Genomic DNA, 22,330 nt, shown 5'->3' on the forward strand with positions numbered 1-22,330 from the left:
AAACCTAAATCGAAGGATTGGACACAGACAATAACGATGTTAATTTATTACTATAACTGTTGCTTTTTAAGAACTTAGAAAAAATGATTTTGTATGGTTTGATTTCTACCTGTGTTGATTTATTGGCACAATCCAGAAGGTAATGTTATGCTCTATCGGATATGAGAGATGGCTATCAGCCTATCTTATGGATTGTTCAGATTATGGATAGTACTAATTGGCCACAGCGCGAAATAAGCGTGTGCTACAATTTGAACCATGAATGACGAGACTTGGTGTAATATAAAATCTATTCAGATAAGATTAGCTTCCTTTTATACTAGTAAATAATATTACTTATTTAAAATTATTTACGTAATCCTAGTACAGAGTATATTATATACTAATTTTGACATCTTTTATATACTCTTTGACCACCATGCTTTTTAATAATGTCAAAGTTGTCAAGTAATTTTGAAGTAAAAACTTCTGTATTTTAATTTTAAAATTTCTCATTATGGTTTAGATTCAATTAAATAATAAAAATAAAGGATTTTAGAGACTTTAGAGTACTCTTGAATATAATTTATATGTCGTAGATTATAGTGCAATATGACATCCTCGAGTCAGGACTATATATTTGAGCCTTTTAAGGTTACTGAAGTCAAATTTAGAGGTTCTGAAGTTCCCAGGCCTCGTAGCGGCCATAGAATAGTTTGTGATGATGTTAACATTTATTGTTTTGGAGGCTATAATCCCGTTTTACCCTTGAATAGCATCCAAAGAGTTGATCCAACTTGGAGTCCACAACGGCCCCTGTTCAAAGAACTGTGGAGTTATAATATCGCTACTAGGAAATGGAAACAACACAAAGTTGTACAGAACATGCCTGAAGAACTTGCATCAAATGCTATGTGCATGAATGGAAGATACCTAATGGTTAGTTTTTACCTTGTCTTCTGATTTATTTTAAAAACAATATGGGGTAGTTTGTTAATAAAGAAATCTTAGTATGATGTTACTTTTCCTATAACACATCTAAAATTTAAGATAACAATGTTTTTAATTGTTGCAGATATTTGGTGGCACTGGTGCTCCTTTTGGAAATAAATGCAGCAATGATGTTATAACATGGCGGACAAATCCCGGTGATGCAAAATTGGAAATTTTAAATGTAACAGGAATAAGACCTCCCGGTCAATATGGACAGTCAATATTGTGTCACAATGGCTACTTTTATACTATAGGCGGAACCAATGGATTTGCATACAACTGTGATATATATAGGTAGGTAGTATTAACTAATTTTCTCTAACAAGTAGCACTAAACAAAGAGGTTGGAATACAAGGCAATTATAATCTTGATTGGACAGGATAATTTTCTAATATGTTATATAACTATAATATTTTGTTACGTCTAATAGCTAATAGCAAATTTGCTGAGCGCTTGGGGATTCTTTTGCCCATAAATTTACATAGAATTTTTTTTGTTATAATGAAACCACTAGAATTCACTTGAAATTTTTAATTTCACATGAGAAATTTTATATTCAAATTAGATACCACTATTTAATGTGCTCATTGCGTTGCATTGTTCTTTTTCGTTTGTTTTCTTAATAATTTTGTAAATAAACATAAAGCTCTCATTGTACACAGGTTAGACCTTCGAACAATGAAATGGGAGCAAGTGTTTGTTGGTAACGGCCAAGATGGTGAGCCAGTAGGAAGATATCGACACGAAATAGCGCGGGTTGGAAACAAGCTCTATATAATTGGTGGGGGGACAGGCGAATACGCTTTTGAGCTCATGGAAATACCAGTTTACGACCTAGATACTGATACATGGTCATTTTTGAGTCCAAAAGCTGATGATACTTTGCGAGAAGCGTTAGCGCCACAAGCCAGGAAATGTCATAGTGCAGTGCAAGTTAACACAGAGGCGGGACCCCAAGTGTTTGTAGTAGGTGGTTCTGATGGACAATCAATGTTTGACGATATTTGGAGATTGAATATTAAAGAGATGCAATGGAATTTGATGCAAAAGACTGTATTACCACACCCGCTGCATTTCCATTCATCTACAATCACTTCATACGGTTGTATGTATGTTTTTGGTGGTATTGAACCCAAGGATGATGCGACTAGTCGAAATAACACGTTATATAAAGTCTGGGTCTGTATACCGAAGTTGAGTGAGATTTGTTGGGAGGCTTTGCTAAACTTTCAACCTAATTTAGATCAAATTGATAAGAAAAGCCTACTGAATATTGGCATTCCTGCTCATTTTGTGGATAGGGTGCATTTAACTTGAAGTCATATTGATATATGAAATTAGTGTGCAAATATTATCTATTTCATGATCTTTTGGTGTAAATAGCTTATGACATAGTGTGTTATATATTTATTTAAGAATTTCTAGAACGTAATAACGTAATGGTATAATTTTTACCCTAAATAATAAATGAATTGTGAATTACACTCAATATATGATGTGTATGTGTGGTATTTAATAAACTATGTCATTTTATGAAATTTTTTATTTTACTTAGAATTTTATTCCCAACTTTTGCAAATATTTTTAGTGAAGAGTACTGAATCTATATATAGCCGTTTAATTACGAGTTTCGATTTTGGCAAGAAATTTTGAATTACTAGGAAGAGTGGTGGCTTTCCTCTTGATTTTCCTATTGCTATATTTTTTGTGTGTGTTCCATTTGAATCGGATTTAGTGTTGGTTACATTTGATATCTCCGAGCGGCTAGTTAATCGTGAATAAATGCGTGCAATAAAGCCGGTCAATTTGGTTGTCAAGGGCGATAGTCTGCGGTGTTCAACAAGTGCTACACGCGTCGGCGTAGAGCGACAAGCGGCTAACGTAGGGCGCGCGTCCCGCCGCCGGTTTCGCGCCAATTCGCGGCCGCAGTGCTGGGAAGCGCGCCTCGCGAGCGGGACACGCTGGACTCGCGAAACAACCGTGATCGCCATCTGGGTGGCAACAAAACCATTTAAACATCAAATCATTACTGAAATCCAACGCTTGAATTTTCTGAATAATTTTAAACGCAACAAAAATGTCTCGAAGAAAACTTTTACGATTCCTTAAAATTGATAGGAACTGAAGTTGTTTAAGCAGATGTGATGATTAAAGTGATTTAAAAAATGTGTGTTAAGCTTAAACGGTATTTCGGTGAGAATATAATATAAGAGTTATGAGTGAGTTGAGTGAGCAGATGTCGACGGAGGCGGTGACGGCGACGGCGGACCCCGCGCCGCACCGTTCGCCGACGCCAGAGTTGCACGCCACCTACACTTCCTTGGAAATCCTGGTAGCGCTGGTGGCGGTGGTTGGCAACGCCATGGTGATATACGTGTTCCGCCGCGATCGGAGGCTGCGGCGCCGCACCAATTACTACATAGTGTCTCTCGCGGTGGCGGACTTTCTTGTCGGCCTCCTGGGCATACCATTCGCTATACTGGCCTCGGTGGGACTGCCGAGGAACCTCCACGCTTGCCTCTTCACGGTTTCCTTGCTAGTGATGCTATGCACGATCAGCATCTTCTGCTTGGTAGCGGTGTCAGTCGATCGCTACTGGGCTATCCTCTATCCCATGTGCTACTCCAGAAATGTTCGCACCAGGACCGCAATATGTGAGTATTTATTATACTTTTAGTGAGTTTACCGCCAGCAATATTTTTATGTCTTAAGTGGTCTGAATGGCCGTAACATTGTGGGAGGGTTATTGATATACATTATCAAAGGTTATACTGGATCGTTATTTTTATTGATATCTTCATTTGAATACAATAGCTTTAGCTCACACGACGAATTATGATTATGTTCAGTGTAATGTCGATTTATTGTCAATTACTCCTTGTACCAATAAGTGCTATTAAAAATTATTTAATTTTCATATAATCGAAACTACAATAATTTCTTACGTTGTATTAATTTTGCCAGAAATGTGATATATAACAAACCCATGTATTACAACGTAGTCCTAGAAGTAATAAATACTTTACGTCGTAATTTTTATTACTATTTAACAAGATTAAACTCTTTGTTGGCCAATATAGGCTCGGTTGACATTCGTTTTAGGCTGTCTTTTAAAATACCCGAATTTATAGTCAATTTTGTGAATATCACAAACTTCAGCCTACGCTGTTTGCATTTTTAAACTATGACTACACAACATGACATGTTTAAACATTGACACGAGTCTTTACTCTTCGTAAATGGTCACTTAATTTGATGCTATAAAGCGAAAATTATTATACAATTGTTTTATGAAGTAGCTAAACATTACGTTACATAAACTCTTAGTAAATCTAGTTAGCAATCTCTGCTTTCGTTGTATCTATTGCTTTATTTATCTTAATAGAAATTAAGCTAATATGCTCGGAGGAATAACAAAAAAAATTAACTCATTATTTTTAATTTTTACTCATTTTTTAAACATACAGTCTTTTTGATGGGGAATATGATTATTTTCCATGGGTTAAAGCTCCAATTGCTTAATAACTAAAAGTACTCATTGCAATGCACGAGGTCCCTTATTTGAATCCGAAGTTTTGTTACGAACACAGAAAATGGAATTCAAATTTTCCATTTTCCTTAAGGCTATGGGAGTCATATATTATTATACTAGCGTAAATGTCGTTTTGCTTTTAGTGAGCCCTGTAAATGTTTAGCATTCCTTTTTTTCTCCTTTTACTTACGTTTTTATTAGCTGTAAAAAGTTAAGTCATTTGACGTAAACAAAATCAAGACGCAATTCTTTTCTGTCCATTCATCCATTTCACAAAGTTCTTTTTTTAATTATGTTAACTCAGGTTTTTGTACAAAAGATACGATAAACTTAAAAACTAATTTCGACCACCCACTCTTTATAAATTGCTATGTAATGACTTTTACCCTTTTACCATTAACTGAAGGGCCGAATCGATGGTGAAGAATATTCCAGATAATAATTAAAAGGTGTCGAAAAGTTTATACGTAGGTGGTTGTGACGTTATTTGGTTATAAGGTGACCATTACCCAATTCCAGACACCACATTACATTTGGATGAGATGTCGCCACATTTGTGGGCTTTCTGACGATTGCGCTTAATTGATTTCATCGAAATTGTGTCCTATCTCGTGTCTGTAATGATTTTATTTTATGTCGTTTTGTTGCATCATACAAACTATATCGTGAAACCAGACATTCTTGGTGGTTTTTACCCATTGAAGATTGACTGAAAAAATGAGTACGATAAACAAATAAAACTAAACATCGCCTCCCTAACCGTGGGTTTCTGAACCCAAAATCTCGGTATGATATATATCGTCATCACTGTCTTTTCACCTTTAACAAAACAGATATTACAATATGACTTAAACAGAGAAGACTCGGAAATCCGCGGTAAGAGTTACTGCACGATTATTTAGTGAATTCATATCTAGTGACAGTGAAACGGTAGTTACCTATGTTTTTCAATCCCTTGACTTGTCTATCCTTGATTCCTTGTTGATTGCATTCTTGTACAACTTAGATTTGAACAGTTCGCACCAAGGTCGAAAAGAAAACAATTATCGGAAATTACGTTGTTTGTTATTTCGAATTTTAAAAATATCATTTCGTTGTTCAATAAGCGTTTGTACGATGTTCTAGGAATGTTGCGAGATCATAAAAGCGATTGCAACAGATGTCTTCTTAGAAATTAAAAAAAATGTTTTATATCAGTAATTCGCTGGAAATAAAAGAAGTTAAACTTTTAATCGTTCAGTAATAGAAGATTGAAATAAAAGTGCCTGTCGTAAATGTGGTTACGTTCAATTAATAAGATTTTTAGAATTCCTTTGTACTTAGTTATGTTTTTATAATACATGAAAAATATATAAAAAAGGAGACTTAATTATTAATTATTGAAAATTATTGACTTACGTATATTCGTCCGGTGGCGGCACCTACTAGTTTCGAGCCCATCGGGCGCCCTTCATCAGGATTAGTGAGTGAGTCAGGATCCCCCGATGGGCTCGAAACTAGTCGGTGCCACCACCGGACGAATATACGTGAGTGTTTAGCCGTGTTTATATATCAGTATAGTATAATGTCTCACGAAAGTTTGAATAATTTAATAGCAAACCGTTACGGCGAGGTTTGGAGAACGAGGGTGAAAAAGTTCGCGGCTTTAAGAATAAAACGTAATATTATAGATTCGAAAAAAAATATTGACTTGTTTTGCAAATCGTTATCCTAAGTAATCAAGCAACTTATTTGACGATTGTTCTGTTGTTTAGTTGTCTCTCGGTACTTGTGGTTAGTGCAACTGTCGCAATAGTAAACGTAGTTATAAATAACTATCAAGTAATCAGTGGTTTTATTTGCGGTGACTGGCTACAATGTCTAAGTTAACTCAAATCTATATCTTTATATTATATATATAATTCTTCTGTGAGTGTGTATGTCACTGAACTTCTCTCAAACGACTGGACCGATTTTGATGAAATTTTTTGTGTGTGTTCAAGGGGATCTGATAATGGTTTAGATTCACAATCTTCATCAAATATTAACTTCATATTAATTTATTCAAATTAAAGACGTGTAGACAGGACAACGTCTGTCGGGTCCGCTCATATGTATATAAAATCAATTGCTGTTCTTTAGTCTCGCTAAAACTCGAAAACGGCTGAACGGATTTAACTTATCTTGAAATGTTCGTGGAGGTCTAAGGAAGGTTTAAAAGGTAAGAAAAATTCGAATAATTGCCTGGAACTTAATTTTCTTTTCATTCCACGCGGACGGAGTCCCGGGCGACAGCTAGTTTAAAATAAATACTCCCTGGCGCATTTTAACAGCAGAAACACTAACTCACTGCTACACTTAAGATTCGTTAAATGAGCCCTAAGGTAAGTTTTTCATACGAAGTCTGCGAATGTTAAAGAAGGCGACTGTCTGTAATAATTTATTACCATCAAATTATGAGTAGATGAAATAATATAATCTTATATTTTAATATTGCAAATGGTTATTTTTAACACTTAGCTGTGATTCATTATCATATTTAGCGAAGTTACATTGTTCCTGCTTTTAATTTCCTATTGCGAACTCACCGCGCATTTCCTGAGTACGTGATCGTCGTTGATATGAAACAAAAAGGAAAGAAGAAAAATACTTTTGTCCAATTTCTGCTCGCAGTTTGTAAGAAAAATTAGGTTAATGTTTGGGCTATAAATACTTTTTGTTTCTTTTCAATTTTTTATTAACAAGAATGTAACAGAATAATTAAGTGTAGCGATACTATAGGAATATATATGTCAATAATTTTAATGGAAACTCTAATATCGATTTAGACAAATTGGCGAATCAACAAAATTTTAGTGTACATTAATAAAAAAAAGACAGGAATTTCTATAAAAAAAAAGTAACAGATGCTATGAAAATAAATTCATAGATAATATTTTTAATCTGTTCTTGTACTAAATTTATAAGGCATTCATCGTACGGGCGGTTTGCATGCACTTATAATATTTTAGCACATGCCTATTTATATTTTTAAGTGTTAAATTCGCCAGGTCATGGGCGATGTTTCAATTCGTATCACGTATGGCCCGTATTAACTGTACAACGAAGGTTGGTTTGCACAGGTGCCTAGTGAAATGCTACGTAAGATAAATGAAAACATCAATATCATAGTTTCAAAAGTAAAGAATTATTTTACGTTTTGTAAAGATGATTACGATATTGTTATATATTTGTTTTATAAGATTACTAGCTGTCGCTGGCGACTCCGTCCGCTTGGTATATAAAAAAACTTAATGAGTGTAGCCCACCCATCCATCCATCCACATCACATCCATCTAAACATTCGCATTTATAATATTAGTAAGTTAAATAAAAAGCGGCTCTTCAAGGCATAAACTCGAAAAAAAAAGAATAAATAGTGTCCTATGTCTCCTGGCTCTAAGCTACCTCCTCATCAAATTTCAGCCATATCGATAAAGCCGTTCTTGAGTTATAAATAGTGTAACTAACTACTTTCTTATATATATATATAAGAAAGTAGTATAGTAGTAGTATATATATATATATATATATATAGATTAGAATCGTTAGTTTGAATTGTTTTGAGTTAAGTGACAACCCAAATATTACTTAAATTAAATGCGATAGGTGGATGGATGTTTATTTGAAGGTATATCCAGGATGGCTCAATGGATCTCGTTGAAATTAGGCACAGATGTAGATCATAGTCTGGAAGAACTCATTGGCTACTTATTATTTTTTAATTGCGCGTAGACGAAATGGCAGGCGTCAGCCAGTAACATATAGACTCGAATTGGAATTGTTGGGAGTACGCAACATCACATGTGAATTGTGAAATGTTTAGATGACGACTATGATCAATGATAGCAACTAGTTATAATCTATTGATTGCTGATAAACTAATATACATTATGGAAAACTTTACAAACATCAATCCGTTCTATTATTTTTCGTGTCTTTTCGATTTTTTTTATAACAAACTATTTACTTGAAGAAGAGTCTTTAGTTTTCTGCCCTCTGTGTGTAAATCTTTGAGTGTGAAAAATGTTTTGTGACTTTTAACATAACCTGAAAGTATTTTAGACATCGATTTTGTACAGATTTCAATTCGTAGAAATTTGTAGCTATTGATCAAGATGGTTTATGGAATCAATTTTTGGACAGTCTAACTAATATTATTAATGAGAAAGTTTCAATGATGGATATTTGTTAAAAGGTATATCCAAAACGGCTGAAGGGATTCCGAAGAAATTAACATATCTAAGTTATTTTCTATTCCGCGCTGGCGGAGTCGCGGTCGACAGCTAGTGTTATTTAATCGTACACGTTAACATTTTATGTACAAATCATTCCGGTATGAAAAATGAACGATTCACTTAAAGCTATTTTCGTTATATATTGTTTACTTTACGTAGTTTCGTATCGAGCCATTTATCTATCTTTACGAGTGAATGTTTAGAATTGTTTTGGTCAGTAAAATATATTACACCTGTTCAACTCACCTTCGTTACTATGGACATCCTTGGGATGAAGCTATTTGAAAAAATAAATTGTATTCAATAGAATTGATTTGCCGATGTAAAAATTGTGAATCTGTCTGTCTTTGTGCTTGTATTAGTAGATATAAAACATTTTGTTTGAGATGTTTAAAAATCGGTTACCATTCGTCATGATTATACGTTTGTTTTAAAAAACGATGCCAAACTTTCCTACTTCCTACATTAAGGTGAAGTTAAAGTGGTAAAGGCCGGCAACGCGTCTGCAGTGCCTCTGGTCTTGCAATGGTCCATGGGCGTTGATGAACACCTCGGCGTTCCCGCTGCTCGTTTGCTCTTATAAAAAAAAAGGTTTTTGTTTGACAATATAGACATCCATTTAGCATAATATAAGTACAGTAATTATAGTTTTATTTGGACACTGAATCATGTAAATAAATATGAAAATGTTGAGTGAAAAATATATATACGTAATAAGAATAAAATCCTGTTTAGAGTGACGCCTTATAGTTATATGAATATAATATTCTTTGGTTTTAAGGAGATGCTGTATTTCCGCGTGTAGGATTTAGCATGACGCAAGCATTTAGTGAAGCCGTTGTGTCGACAATGGTCAGGATATTGTCGATCGGAAGTAGTCGCTTTGCGCGCTGCGGTGCGGAGGCGCGCTTTGTCCGCACTGGTCGACACTGATACCCGCCACTGATACCAGTCACTACTCGTACACCTGGTAAGAATATTGAAGAACTCAAACGACAACGTTTCTTGAATCTATTTTAAATGCAATTGTAAATACAATAAGCAAGAAAGGTGAAACATATCGAGGACTGTATTTTAGATAATTTAATGAACGTTTAACTATTACGACTCTATATGGGTGAAACAAGATACAGGGTGTCCGGATGTAATACCAATTTTCGTGCACACTATTTACGGACACTCTGTATAAACATGCTAGTTTTAACTTGATGTTACGATTTCTTAAAACGTTGTTCCGAGAATTCTGAATAAAATTTAAAGTTCGTTGTCTTGTATAAATTTAGCATTTCTAAATTTTGCTGTTAATTAAGTTTGTACTTGTTGATTGCTGAATTATAAATAAGACAGCAAAGACCTTCAATCCACATGTTTATAAATAGAATCCAATCACTGTTTATAACTATTTTCCATCTATTCATTTTCCCGTGACGTGTAAACGAGGGCGACAGAGTGGCGCCAGGTCGTCTCCCTGGCGGCGGCGGCGAGCCACCCCGGGCGACGCGTAGCCAGTCGCGCCCCGGTACCCGCCCTATGCGCTGCACTATGACACTGTACGTTATCGTTTACCTCTTGTTTATAAATATTGTGACTGCTAAAATTAACGGCGGACCACGAGGAAGATTCGACGACAACCATGCCAGACCGCATGGATACGTCAGCACCCATCATCCACACTATACGTACCACCCGCCCAACCACATTTACTTCATGTGCAAGCAATGTTCGTCGCTCGTCGCATATCCCGTCTACCATGGTACACCGCCGACTTACGTCTATAAATACAGAGAGTACGGAGGCAGATATGGGGATTTACTAAGTGGATTAGCTCTATACAACCTCGGCCGCGCATCTAACGAACAATGGCATTATACCCTGTATGAACGACGCCCCGACGAGAAATGCAGTCTGCAGATCGTTGATCAAAATCTCTTCGAAGAAACAACCTTTCCGTGCCTAATGATGTCGTCTTTCGTGGACAGTTCCAATAATTTCTTGAAGAACCCTCATCCTTTGGATATTACAACAGCTCAGATTAACGTAAGAGCTTTAGTACACAACAATGGTACCGTTATAAAAGTGACAAAGGATCAAGAATGTGTGATATGGCATAATTCGACGATTAAAAATGAACATGTGATGATCCCGTGCGCTTTGTTAAAGAACTACGCGGATACAATGAGACCCCACGGGTTGCCGGTCTACGTTTGGTTGCCTTTAACCTTAGCAACTGTTATAGGAATTTATATTTTTTGTCAAAGTTGTTTCACGCAAAAGAAATCACATATTGATGAAACTCCATGCAACCCGACATTGACAACTAGTTATTTTTCTAACAACAACACGGTTACTATTCACTAAAATGAAAAACGTAACATAATCTACATACATTTGTTACATTTTGGTAGAGTCTAGGATGGCAACAATTAAAATGCTGATTCCATTTAAATTTTAAGTGCCTGTATGCTGAATTAGAAAGACGTACTTATGACTTCATAAAATTTTAACTTTTTTAGGAATGCTAATTAGACCTTTTGATGTAAGATGGGGAAACTAATTTAAGGGAAATTTATTTTTATTTTTTTAGAATAGAATTTTGAGTGTATTATTTATACTTGTACTAGCCATGCCCGCGACTTCGTTCGCGTGATATACTATCTTCAGGTAGGATAATAATTATTTAAACTTATACAATAAAACATATTCAATTCTTCATCACTCATACAACTCTTCATCTCATCTTTCTACCCTTTAAAAAAAGTAACATATGTCCTTTCTCAGGCTCTAAAATACCTACGTATTAAATTTCATTATTCGGATCAGTAGTTTAGGAGTGAAAGCAAGACAGAGTTACTTTCGCATTTGTAATAATAAAATGTAGAAATGATTAATAAAAACTGCAGTCTGTTCTGTCAAAGAGAATGAAATAATACAAGTGCTTAGTTGTAATATTAAGTGTATGGTAGACGGCTCATAGATGTTGGCTTCGTTTTTGTACTCGAATTAAATAATTTAGTATAACAATATACTTATTACTAACATATATAACAGTAATATATTTGAAATAATCTTTGTCATTGTTATTTTGTTTTATTATGTTGTACAACTTGTCTTTGTCTTTTTGGGAATTATGTAGTAAATAACAATAATGTTCTAAGTTATTTAAATGAAAATTAATGTTTGGTTTTAAAATTTATTTATTTTTAATTTGTATAATTACCTTCTTGGTGTACATCATTATTATTGTTATTAGGCGTAAGTTAGATCATAAGATAACATGTTTATGAAGCCAAATTTTTCTTATATTATTTAATTCTTTTTTTTTGAAGCGTCACTAGCCTAATGGTTAAGCATACGGATTTCCGATCACGAGGTCGGGGGTTCGAGTCTCGCCATTCGACTATTGTCGTAAACCATATCCTAGCACAAGCCTAGAGCTTAGTTGGAATGGTCAAAGAAATATTAGTAAATTTACAAAAAAATCTGCTAATATTTAAAAAAAATCTTCATAATATTAATTATACAAAGACTGATTTGTCGGCATACCATACCAGCTGACTTGCTACTCTACAAAACTGCGATTTTTAGTATTGCTCTATCAACTTTGTATACATTAAAATGTTCAAAATCTAATTGAATTGTTTTATTGGCGTAAATAAAACACTAATGTGGGGCAAAAATGTTTGCCGTATCTTAGTTTTCTTTTGTTTATTAAATTTATTTGATTTTCTTTTTGGCATGTTTTCGAACCATAAATACTTATTTTCATCAAAAATTAATGCTGTCAACATAGATCGCTGGTGTTGCTTAGTTAAAATAAAAAAAGTCTCACAATAAACCTTAACTAGCGGAATGTGATCCAAACTAAGATGGTTACCATTTGCACATTCCACACAGATTATGACTAACTAGATTTTTTTTCTGTGGAAGGACTCATGAAAATGTATAAAAATAGTTCAATCGACTTGTACAATGAAAATCAGGTCACGTACGCGCTAGCATTAGGGTCAGTGTCCTTGCATTAACACTCATGATATAAAAAAATTATATATAACATTTGAATATCACCCTCGCGTATAATTTCCCTCCATAAGTTAATTTTATTAGAGCTTGAATTAGAGATGGATGGGTTCGAATCCCGCCATGTATCAATATGTTTTTAGAAGGGAAACATCGTAATGAAACTGGCACAAGTCTGCGATGAAATTCAAAGATATGCGTGAAGTCAAACAATGCGGTTGAATATGTTAGTTATGTGGAATTCTCCTCCATAACGGAGGCATACCCGAAAAACCTCTCTGCTCCTCCAACGCATCGGGATGGGGCCACGGGCACGCTTTCGCTCTCCTCCGCGGCTCATGTCCTAGTCACCCCTGACTTAGAGTAGGCTCCGAGCCACTCAGTCAGTATGTATAGTGATTTGATGATTACATAACATGTGAGGATGTTTAGATGTAACTCCAACGAAGTACATTTGGAAATCAATAAATTATAATGAATGACATCTCCATAGGGAAATCAATAGGAAATCGAAACTACCAAAGTGATTGGATACGTATGCATATTTGTAATACGTTCCCTTCAACATATAAATGTCATGGGATTTGTTTATAACATGTTTATGTTGTAATTCATAATAGATTGCTTTTAGATTGCTCTTTCTAATTTATAGCTAAGTATGCATGTTCTTTGCCGTTAAGAGAAAAAGTAACACACAAATCATTGTTGAAGATCTTTAGCCTTAGCCTAAAATATTAGAATATAATGCCAACGTGAAAATATTCTGTTTCAAAGTACTCTAAACTTTCGTGTTATTAGCGGTTCATTTTGATAATCAAATCAAAAGTAGCTGATACACGCGGGCATATCATAAGCTACTTTTATAAGTGTACGCCGAAGAAGTGGCGGGCAACCGTAGTAAGTCACTGCGAAACTGTGAATTATTTATAGTAAATTGTCGTCATTTTTGGTAGCGTGTAGTGTTAATCATTACAACTGGTAGCACTACAAGTGATAACGCGTGTGCGTCATACAGTCAATAAGGCTTTGATACGTGACGTCACGCGGCAATAGAAAAATTGATAGGCCATAAGCTATGGTATTGATAATGTCTCGATTGTCTATCGAATTGGTTACTTATAAGTCTGTTTTGATTTTGTTGTGACAATGGTGTACTGCTGTTTACCACTCTAATAAAAAAGCAAGAAGGTCAGTGCCTCGGGGGCTAAGCACTTGACTTAAAATCTACAGGTTCTGTGTTCGAATCCAACCATGTAGCAATGTGTTTTTCGATTTATATATTTACATTTATCCGACGTTCTTATGGCGAACGAAAACATCGTGCAATTATCGGTAAAAAAATTCTAAAGATATGTATGTGTAAAGTTAACCAACCCGCAGTGAGCATTGTATTGTCACTTTCTAAAGGAAACTAGAGACAACATGTCAAGTTAATTAAGTTTTAGATATTTAGACAGCCTTTGCTTCTTTTTTATGTGAATAACGTAGAAATAAAACTAAGGGAATATTCATAAAACTTTCTAGAGCCTTCGTTAAGTTTAGTATTACAAGAGAAAAATTCTAACAAGATGATAAAAATTAAGATTTGTTTGTGCTCTGACTTTGTTAGCTATTCTCATTATTATAAGTTTACAGCGTGGTGCTATCGTATAACAAGGTGAGGTAGTAGTTGGAAATATTACAGCTCTTCAGTGTTATTGTGATAATTAAAAGCAATACCTTTTATTAAATGTCCAGCTACATTTATAACGATGTGGTAGTAATTTTAAAATTATGAAAAAAAAAGATTGTTTTTATTCTTCTTTCAAAATTAGAAATTTAAATTAAGAACTGTTCGTTTCTGTGACTAAACTTCTGTATAAAACATATCGTTATGCCTCATCTATGATATAATAAAACAGAGATAATATATGTTTCAAATCGAGATATTGGTTTTAGAAATCAACAATGAGAAGACTATTGGTTAGGAGGAGAATAATACAAGCTAATTATGACGTCTTTCAGTTTTTTTTAATCATTGGATCATACGGGAGTATAGACTTGTCTATATGCTAAGAGCAAACTTGAAATATTACTCTTCTATTAAATTACGTCAGTGCTTTTTTGTTATTTTCAATCTAAAAATAAGAGATATTGCAAGATTTTCACATAAATTGGTTGTTAGTTATTATGTGTAAAATAATTGACATAGTATGCCAGTCACGAACCTGTGAAAAGGTTTTATATGACGCCGTGACCGTTGTGGCAAATTCATTGATGCGTTTTTGTTTATGACATCTTTACATTTGTACAACTTTGAGACAACTGTATTTCGAAAGTTTCAATATTCTTACAATGTACCTTTCGTTTATCGAATACTTATTGACATTTAATAATTTATTAATGTTCAATGTGTCGAAATGGTCAAAGGATTTCAAGCGTGACCATGCTGTACGCCGTAGTGGGGTTAAAAACAGACTGAAAATCTACGATAATAACGTGACAGATGTACTATATATCAACTGTCATTACTGTCATCACTAATTATAGTAGTGGTATAAAATATAAAGTTCTTTTCAAAATTATACCTAACTACTTTTATCACGTCCGGGAAGGGCGCGGATGCGCAAACGCCCAGGACGCTCGAAAGAGGCGCCATAGGTTGGCGAATTAAACATTCTGAAATAATCAGTCAATCGTAGAAAAACAGTAAAGGTAAATATAGGGTAGTAACAAATCATTTTTACATACAACTTTTACATGTACTTTAATGATTTTATTACTATTTTATACGTAGACATGTTGATAGATATATTAAGAGTAACACAAAACATAAAATTTAATAACTCCGTGTAGATATATTTTTATCAACAACATCGTTATTGTAATAGACGACATGTTCCCTTTTCCTTGACGCTTGCCAGTTAATATTTCTGTTACGATTTTATACACTTTGACGATTATTCTTAGAATTTTCCTAAAATAATATTGTTTCATTCCGTTCCATTTCTTAAATCCCTATTTTAACGATCCTTCAAATATATTTTGTCGTCTTCTTCATTTCCAATGTGTGTCTATTTAAAAGAACAGTATTACCAAACTGTAGGGAGATTAAATATCGACGATCCCAAAATAAATGGCAATAGCAATTTAAAACAACGAATGTGCTAGTTTTTTTGTTAAAAGTCAATGGCCAATGGGACCTATACATTTACATATATAAAAACAATTGCTGTTCGTTAGTCACTCTAAAACACGAAAAAATCAAATAATTGCCGGGAACTAATTAATTTTTATTTCATTCATCGCGGATGAGTCGCGGGCGACAGCTAGTTAGTTATAAATGTTTTTTTTGCTGCTAACATTCCATCAGGCTTTTTTCCTTGCCCAACCTTTTCAGTACAATCGCTGTCTATCGTTCGGTACTTCAGTTTTAATGTGTTCCATTAAATTCATTGCTGTGATTTAAATAACACATTAGGTAGGTCGTAAGCTATGTACGTTAGCTAGAGAATGTTATCCAAAAACCACAAGCAAATAAACGTTAAACTCTATAATGTCTTACTGAGACAGCGCAATTAAACATTTGAATAAACTTACAACATCCTGTGCAAACATTTAAAAAATTAATGTGATGAGCGAAATAGTGATTTTAGTACTTTTTGTTCCGGTTTGAATACGTACAGTAATATATATACATAGATAATATGGGGAGATATGAAAATTACTTAATAACTTTATGATTTTAAATAGCAAAAAGCGTTGCTTTACGAAGGCTCGCATAGTTAGGCCAAAATTATCTTATTGATTTTATAATATAATATAACATATAGTAGATATATAACAGGATATGAAAAGAAAATACGAGAGAAGCTGTTAAGTAATAAAATTCGAATTATTGTTCTATTATAAACTATCCTTACTTTTAGTCGACTTCAAAAAGGTTAGCAATACTTTTTTTTAATGTATTGCTATATTGATCCGAAGTTAATAAACCGCAATTTAAAAATAAATTTAACTAATAACAAGGTATCGGAACGTAAATACCATCTCCTCCCACGCTTGTTGCATACCAAAGCAATGCATGTTACAAGTTTATTGATATGCCGTGCAAACATTCATGTCGTCATCAACACGATGTAGCTTCAATAGGCTATTAAGAGACTGGTATTATCTTTTATTCAAACCCTTTCTGACTCCATTTACTGCTATAACAATAAATTTTCTTTTGGATTATTATGTTAAATTTTACTGCTACAATATATTTACACAACGTAACAACGTTAAACTGTTGTTTCTCTTTGTATAAGCAATTCACAAATTGCATGCCGTGCGTTTCCAGTGACGAAACAAATGAAGAAAATATATCGTTCCATTTTGCAGTCCCAAAATTCTTTCTCAAAGCTCAAATAACAATATATTTTTTTGTATATTTATACCAGATTCCATTCGAAACCATAGACAAAATATAATTTAAGTTAAAACATAAACTTTACAATTCATTTCACTTGAATTCATAATTTTCACAAAATAACTAAAAAACGTCGTATCTCGCAATGACCGCCATGTATGGAATTTGACGAGCATCTGTTTACTTATTTTAGCTTTTCAAATGAAATCATAGGTGTCCTTAGAGCGGAAACTAACACTTAGGCTATAGAGTCATTTCACTCTAATCTTACTAATATTATAAATGCGAATGTTTGGATGGATGTTTGTTTGAAGGTATTTCGAGAACGGCTGTATGGATGTCGCTGAAATTTGGGATGGATATAGCCCATAGACGGGAAGAACACATAGGCTACAAATTATGTTTTTTTTTAATATTGTGTGGGACGAGTCACTGTCGACAGCTAGTATATACTAATTGTGAATGTAATCTTAATATTGTTGTCTTTATATTCTTGGAGCTTGTATCGTAGTAATGACCTTGAGTTTATATTTCAAGGTTAGGTGTAACATTCACGATAAGGGTGGTTATTCCAACGCTCATTTAACGTAACTATGTCATAACAGCACTGTTTGTTATATATAATAACTACATATGGCATGGTTAGTGAATGTTTTTATATTAAACTAGTTGTCAACCGCGAATCCGTCCGCGTGGAATAAAGTAAAATATTTAGTTCCCGGCAATTATTCGAATTTTAAACCTTCCCTATACCTCCACGAACATTTCAAGAAGAAGATAAGATAAATCTGTTCAGTCGTTGTCGAGTTTTAGCGAAACTAACGAACAGCAATTGAATTTTATATGTATAGATATATTCTTAAAAACAAATCATAGTCACACACTAGTGAAAAGTGGACTTATAATTAGATCTTATTAATATGATCGTATTGAGATTTATAAAATCAAACTTTCGAAGTTTTTTTTATAAATATGCTGAAATATTATAAATCTCATGTGACCTATTCGTCTAAATTCGATATAACAGTATACAAATGTATTACTAAAAGTAAATTACAGTAGTATTCTTCGTTTTTTTTTCATAAGGTGGCAAACGAGCGAGCAGCCACCTGAAATCGCTGATACAGCGAAGTGACCGTTGCCCATAGACATACGCAATTGCATTGCATGCGTTGCCTACCTTTAATCGACGGAGGAGAGGATGCACAGAAAGAAAACATTTTCCCTTTCCATGCATCCTCTCATCCGGAAAGTCCACTTCCACTTCCCATCCTTTCCTTATAAGAAAAAGGTGGGAAGGGAAAGAGGACTAAATTAGGCCTCCGGGACGCACACTCATCAGACGAAACGCGGAATTGCTTCCACTTCACGCCTGTCTTCTGTGTGGTCGAGGTATTTCACCGGGCGAGCCGGGCCAATTCGTGCGAAGATGTTAAAGCGCGCTCTTCCACTGTTAAATGTCGTGAATTCTTATTTGTGATAGTAATGCATACTAAGTAAAATATGATGTTATTATGAGTTTAATCAATCGTTGTGTGTACATAACAAACTTTTTTTATACTACGATTTACGGCGGGTTTTTAGGCATGCTAGAGATCAGCGTAACACCTTTTTAATCTGCATTCTGGTAAACTAAATTACAAGGCGACGATGTATTTTACGATGTAAGGCCAGCTACACACCAGCTGAACTGCATAGTTCGACTGTTCAGTTAAATCTGTGCCGTTAAAATATAGGTGCGTAGCCGGCTTAATACTATATGAAAATAGGTTGATCGAAATATTCTTTATGAAACTTTATTCGAATATAAATCTTGAATTCAATAAACATTCGGTAGAAAGCTCTAGACGTATGCCAGACAGTTAGCCGTTAAATCTATTTCTTCCGGTGTTTTATCTTGAAAGTATGTTATGAATGTGTAGCATTTGCATCGAATATTAGTCTTTGTGATTTTAAAAATTTAGTATTTAGATCTTATTTGGCGAAGACACAGATTTCTGGTATAACATATTAACATGGTAATTGATCTATACAAGCTGCCAGATACGAAATATAGAAAAAAAAATTACATTTAAAAGCAAAGGCTGCTATTTCCACAAATTGGATATCAGACTTTCCTCTATCAGGAGATAATCATAATGAAATTAAATACGACACACTCTGTATAATTTTTATACATTATTTGAATAATATAAGCATTATATAATACATACAATTTTGCAGCCAACTTTAATAAAAACAAATTATCTTGTTAACGGACCCTTTTAGTTGGCATTCAGTGAGATGTCAGATTAAAATGTTTGCGTATACATTGATTGCGTACTGGCGTTTGGCCATGGTGGATATTAAAAATAAACAATACATTAAATGTACGCACAGAGAACTGGAAAACATAAGAATTATATTTTACCAGCTATCAAGATGATGGGCACAAATAAGATTAACATATCATCATCAGCTCACTTTACGTCCTCACTGAGGGGCTCGGCACCCTAAGTTAAGGGTGATTAGGCCATAGTCAACCACGCTGGCCAAGTGCGGGTTGGTTGACTTCATACATATCCTTGAATATCTTCTCAGATATGTGCAGGTTGCACCACGATAAATGTACATATGTAAATCGGAAATCGAAAATCATATTGGTACATGGCGGGATTCGAACCCAAAACCTGCAGATTGCAAGTCAAGTGCTTGACCCCTGAGCCACTGACGCTCTAGATTAACACTGTGGCGCTCAATTAAATGTGTTCTTAACCACCCTTAGGAAAGATGAAAAACTAACCTTAAATCTCGTCGTATTATGTATATTTATTTTGTTGGTATTCGAAAGAAAAAAGTATTTACAACACAAGAAAGTATAATTTTGTAAGCATGAGTTTAAATTGCTAAAAAAATAGCAAAAAAATATACTATCATCTCTCATTCTCATCAGAAGATTATTCAATATTTATTCGTCTTGAGTTCAGTTTAGTTAAAAGTAAACATAAAATAGTATAATATAAAAATATAGTAACACCTACCTTCTAATAAATTGTCGGGTTTCATTAGTTCAGCATGTCGTTTTCACGATTCATCTTTCTACGACAGGAGTTATGACTAAAAAAATTCAACAAGTTTCTATGTTAAGATCAAGAGCAGTTAAAATATTATCTTTTCAACGAGAGTTTCTTTTTAAATTTATTTAAAAAACCGGTATAGAGAAACATCATAGAAAAATTTAAATGAAAATCAATCTTTTATTATTTACTTAATACTAAGAGAATTCTTTCCTATCAAATACAGATTAACTTACAGAACGTTTGATATATTCCAGAAAATTGAAAAATTTCATCTAAACTCTTAAATACCTATCGTAATCTTACGTAAGCTACGTACTGTTATAAACAACTAGCAGTTGCCCGCGACTTCTTCAACGCGGAATTAAAAAATGTAATAATACATATGTCATCCAGGGATACTGTGGCTTCCTAACAGCGGAAGAATTTTTCCAATAGATATAGTAGTTACAGCGTCTATTCAGTGCATGTCAATGTAACAAAATACACGTAATTGTACTAAATTGATTTAAAACTATGTATTATTCTCGCAAGGAAGTATATCGTTGAATAAATTGCAGCACGTCATCGTATGATATACTGCTATTAATTCGTTATAAATCTTTATTAATATAAATGCTTAGTCGTTGAATAGCTACGCTTCCGAATCTTACATTGAAGGACCAAGTTACTAACGGCTAGAAGAATTGTCTTAACGCTTTATTATTAACAACATATACAACATTTTAAATTGATTATTTTTTGGTATCAAGCTTGCAGAAAAAGAAAAAGTAGATTACTTCTTCCATGACTAACCATAGACATTTTGCAATAATAATATGAGTTACAAATGGGTTGAATTGTTGAAAAAAATCCATCCTTTATTCCGTTGATGGCATCACGCTCATTACAAAAAAACGTCGAATTATGTTGTTCCAATTTACGCCTGTCTTCTGTTTTGTGGTCGTACCGTTGGAGCTATTTGCATTCTGTTGACTTTACTAGTGTCAAAACTAAATTATTATAAGTAGAAAAATGATAGGATAAAAATATCGGTAAATTGATTGACTCAGCAATATTCTTCATTTGTATAAATAGAGTAACATCTTAATTAGAGACTGTGTAAATGTCATTAAGAAAATATGGCGTAGTGAAGTCCCGGTTCTCGAATCACGTTATACCGCTGGCGTAGTAGACGCGTGACATTGAGTGCGGCTAAAGGATTATGTTTAACAAGGTTAAATCCAGAATAATAATTGCCGTATCCCTTCCCCAATGTTATCCTCACCTTAATCTGAACAGTTGTTTGTATTAATTATACTTATATACTATTTTATACGGACGTTTCTCTGTGATGAAATAAATGGTCATATACTAAATCAAATCTCTTTATAACAAAGTTTTAGTACAGATGTTTCGGCAGTGGAAACCCACGATTACGAGGTAATATTAATTTCTATTGAAATAAAATTAAACTTAATTTCATCGATGACTAATGAATAAACTATGTATAGTGATTATATTAAATTTAATTCGTTACTGTTGATTTAATAGGCAGATTAAATTTTAAGACTCTGACTGGATGGCGCCGAGAGTACGCTTTAATATTTAAAACTATAACTATAACAATGATCGTAAGAAAATTAATGACACATTCATGTTATTAAATGAATAGCTGTGAAAGCACTTAAATAATTATTCAGATTAATGTGTTAAGTAAATCTTTATGAATAAACTAGTTGTCGTCAGCTGACTCCGTTCGCGCTGAATAAAAACTTTATTATTAATCTACGTGTTCTTCCAGGCTTCCAGGCTATGCGTAGAATCTATGCCAAATTAACCATCCATCCATCTATACAACCAAACATTCGTATTTCTAATATTAGTAAGAATATTTATATTTTACATAGGTTGTGTTGTATATTTTTTATCAATTAGGAAATCACAGACTGTTGTTTGTTGTAACATTACGGCAAAAAATTTAGTTAAAATTGTAAGATTTAATTTCAATTTGGTGTCGTATCGTACTGTTAATAATATCTAGTCAGTTAACGTCACATAAATCTGTTTCCTTTCATTCAATAAGAAACCGGGCACGTCGGTAATTCAACACCGGTCTATAACTAG

The 22,330-nt window shown here is 33.8% G+C and overlaps 2 protein-coding genes across 2 annotated transcripts in view; both read left to right on the forward strand.

The window, feature by feature from the left end:
• The first annotated feature begins 456 nt into the window (after positions 1-456).
• slim (scruin like at the midline) lies at positions 457-2,471 on the forward strand. The gene is made up of 3 exons (XM_013324946.1): positions 457-918; positions 1,055-1,266; positions 1,636-2,471. The coding sequence occupies exons 1-3, from the start codon at positions 592-594 to the stop codon at positions 2,288-2,290; spliced, it is 1,194 nt and encodes a 397-aa protein (XP_013180400.1). The 5' UTR covers positions 457-591; the 3' UTR covers positions 2,291-2,471.
• Positions 2,472-2,812: 341 nt separating this feature from the next.
• The window catches only part of AdoR (Adenosine receptor), a 49,504-nt gene continuing 29,986 nt past the window's right edge, over positions 2,813-22,330 (forward strand). The window contains exon 1 of the mRNA XM_013325084.1: positions 2,813-3,627. Coding sequence (XP_013180538.1) covers positions 3,189-3,627 — 439 coding nt within the window. The 5' untranslated portion in view covers positions 2,813-3,188. The remainder of the gene's footprint in view (positions 3,628-22,330) is intronic.

The sequence above is a fragment of the Papilio xuthus genome, unplaced genomic scaffold (assembly GCF_000836235.2).
Source record: "Papilio xuthus unplaced genomic scaffold, Pxut_1.1 DF824888.1, whole genome shotgun sequence".
Lineage (NCBI taxonomy): Eukaryota > Metazoa > Arthropoda > Insecta > Lepidoptera > Papilionidae > Papilio > Papilio xuthus.

Excerpts from the sequence above, each read along its gene's own strand:
- slim (XM_013324946.1), top strand. The coding sequence starts at position 592 with ATGACATCCTCGAGTCAGGACTATATATTTGAGCCTTTTAAGGTTACT. Across the intron at positions 919-1,054 it reads TGAATGGAAGATACCTAATG|ATATTTGGTGGCACTGGTGC; the intron begins GTTAGTTTTTAC and ends TAATTGTTGCAG. Across the intron at positions 1,267-1,635 it reads TACAACTGTGATATATATAG|GTTAGACCTTCGAACAATGA; the intron begins GTAGGTAGTATT and ends CATTGTACACAG.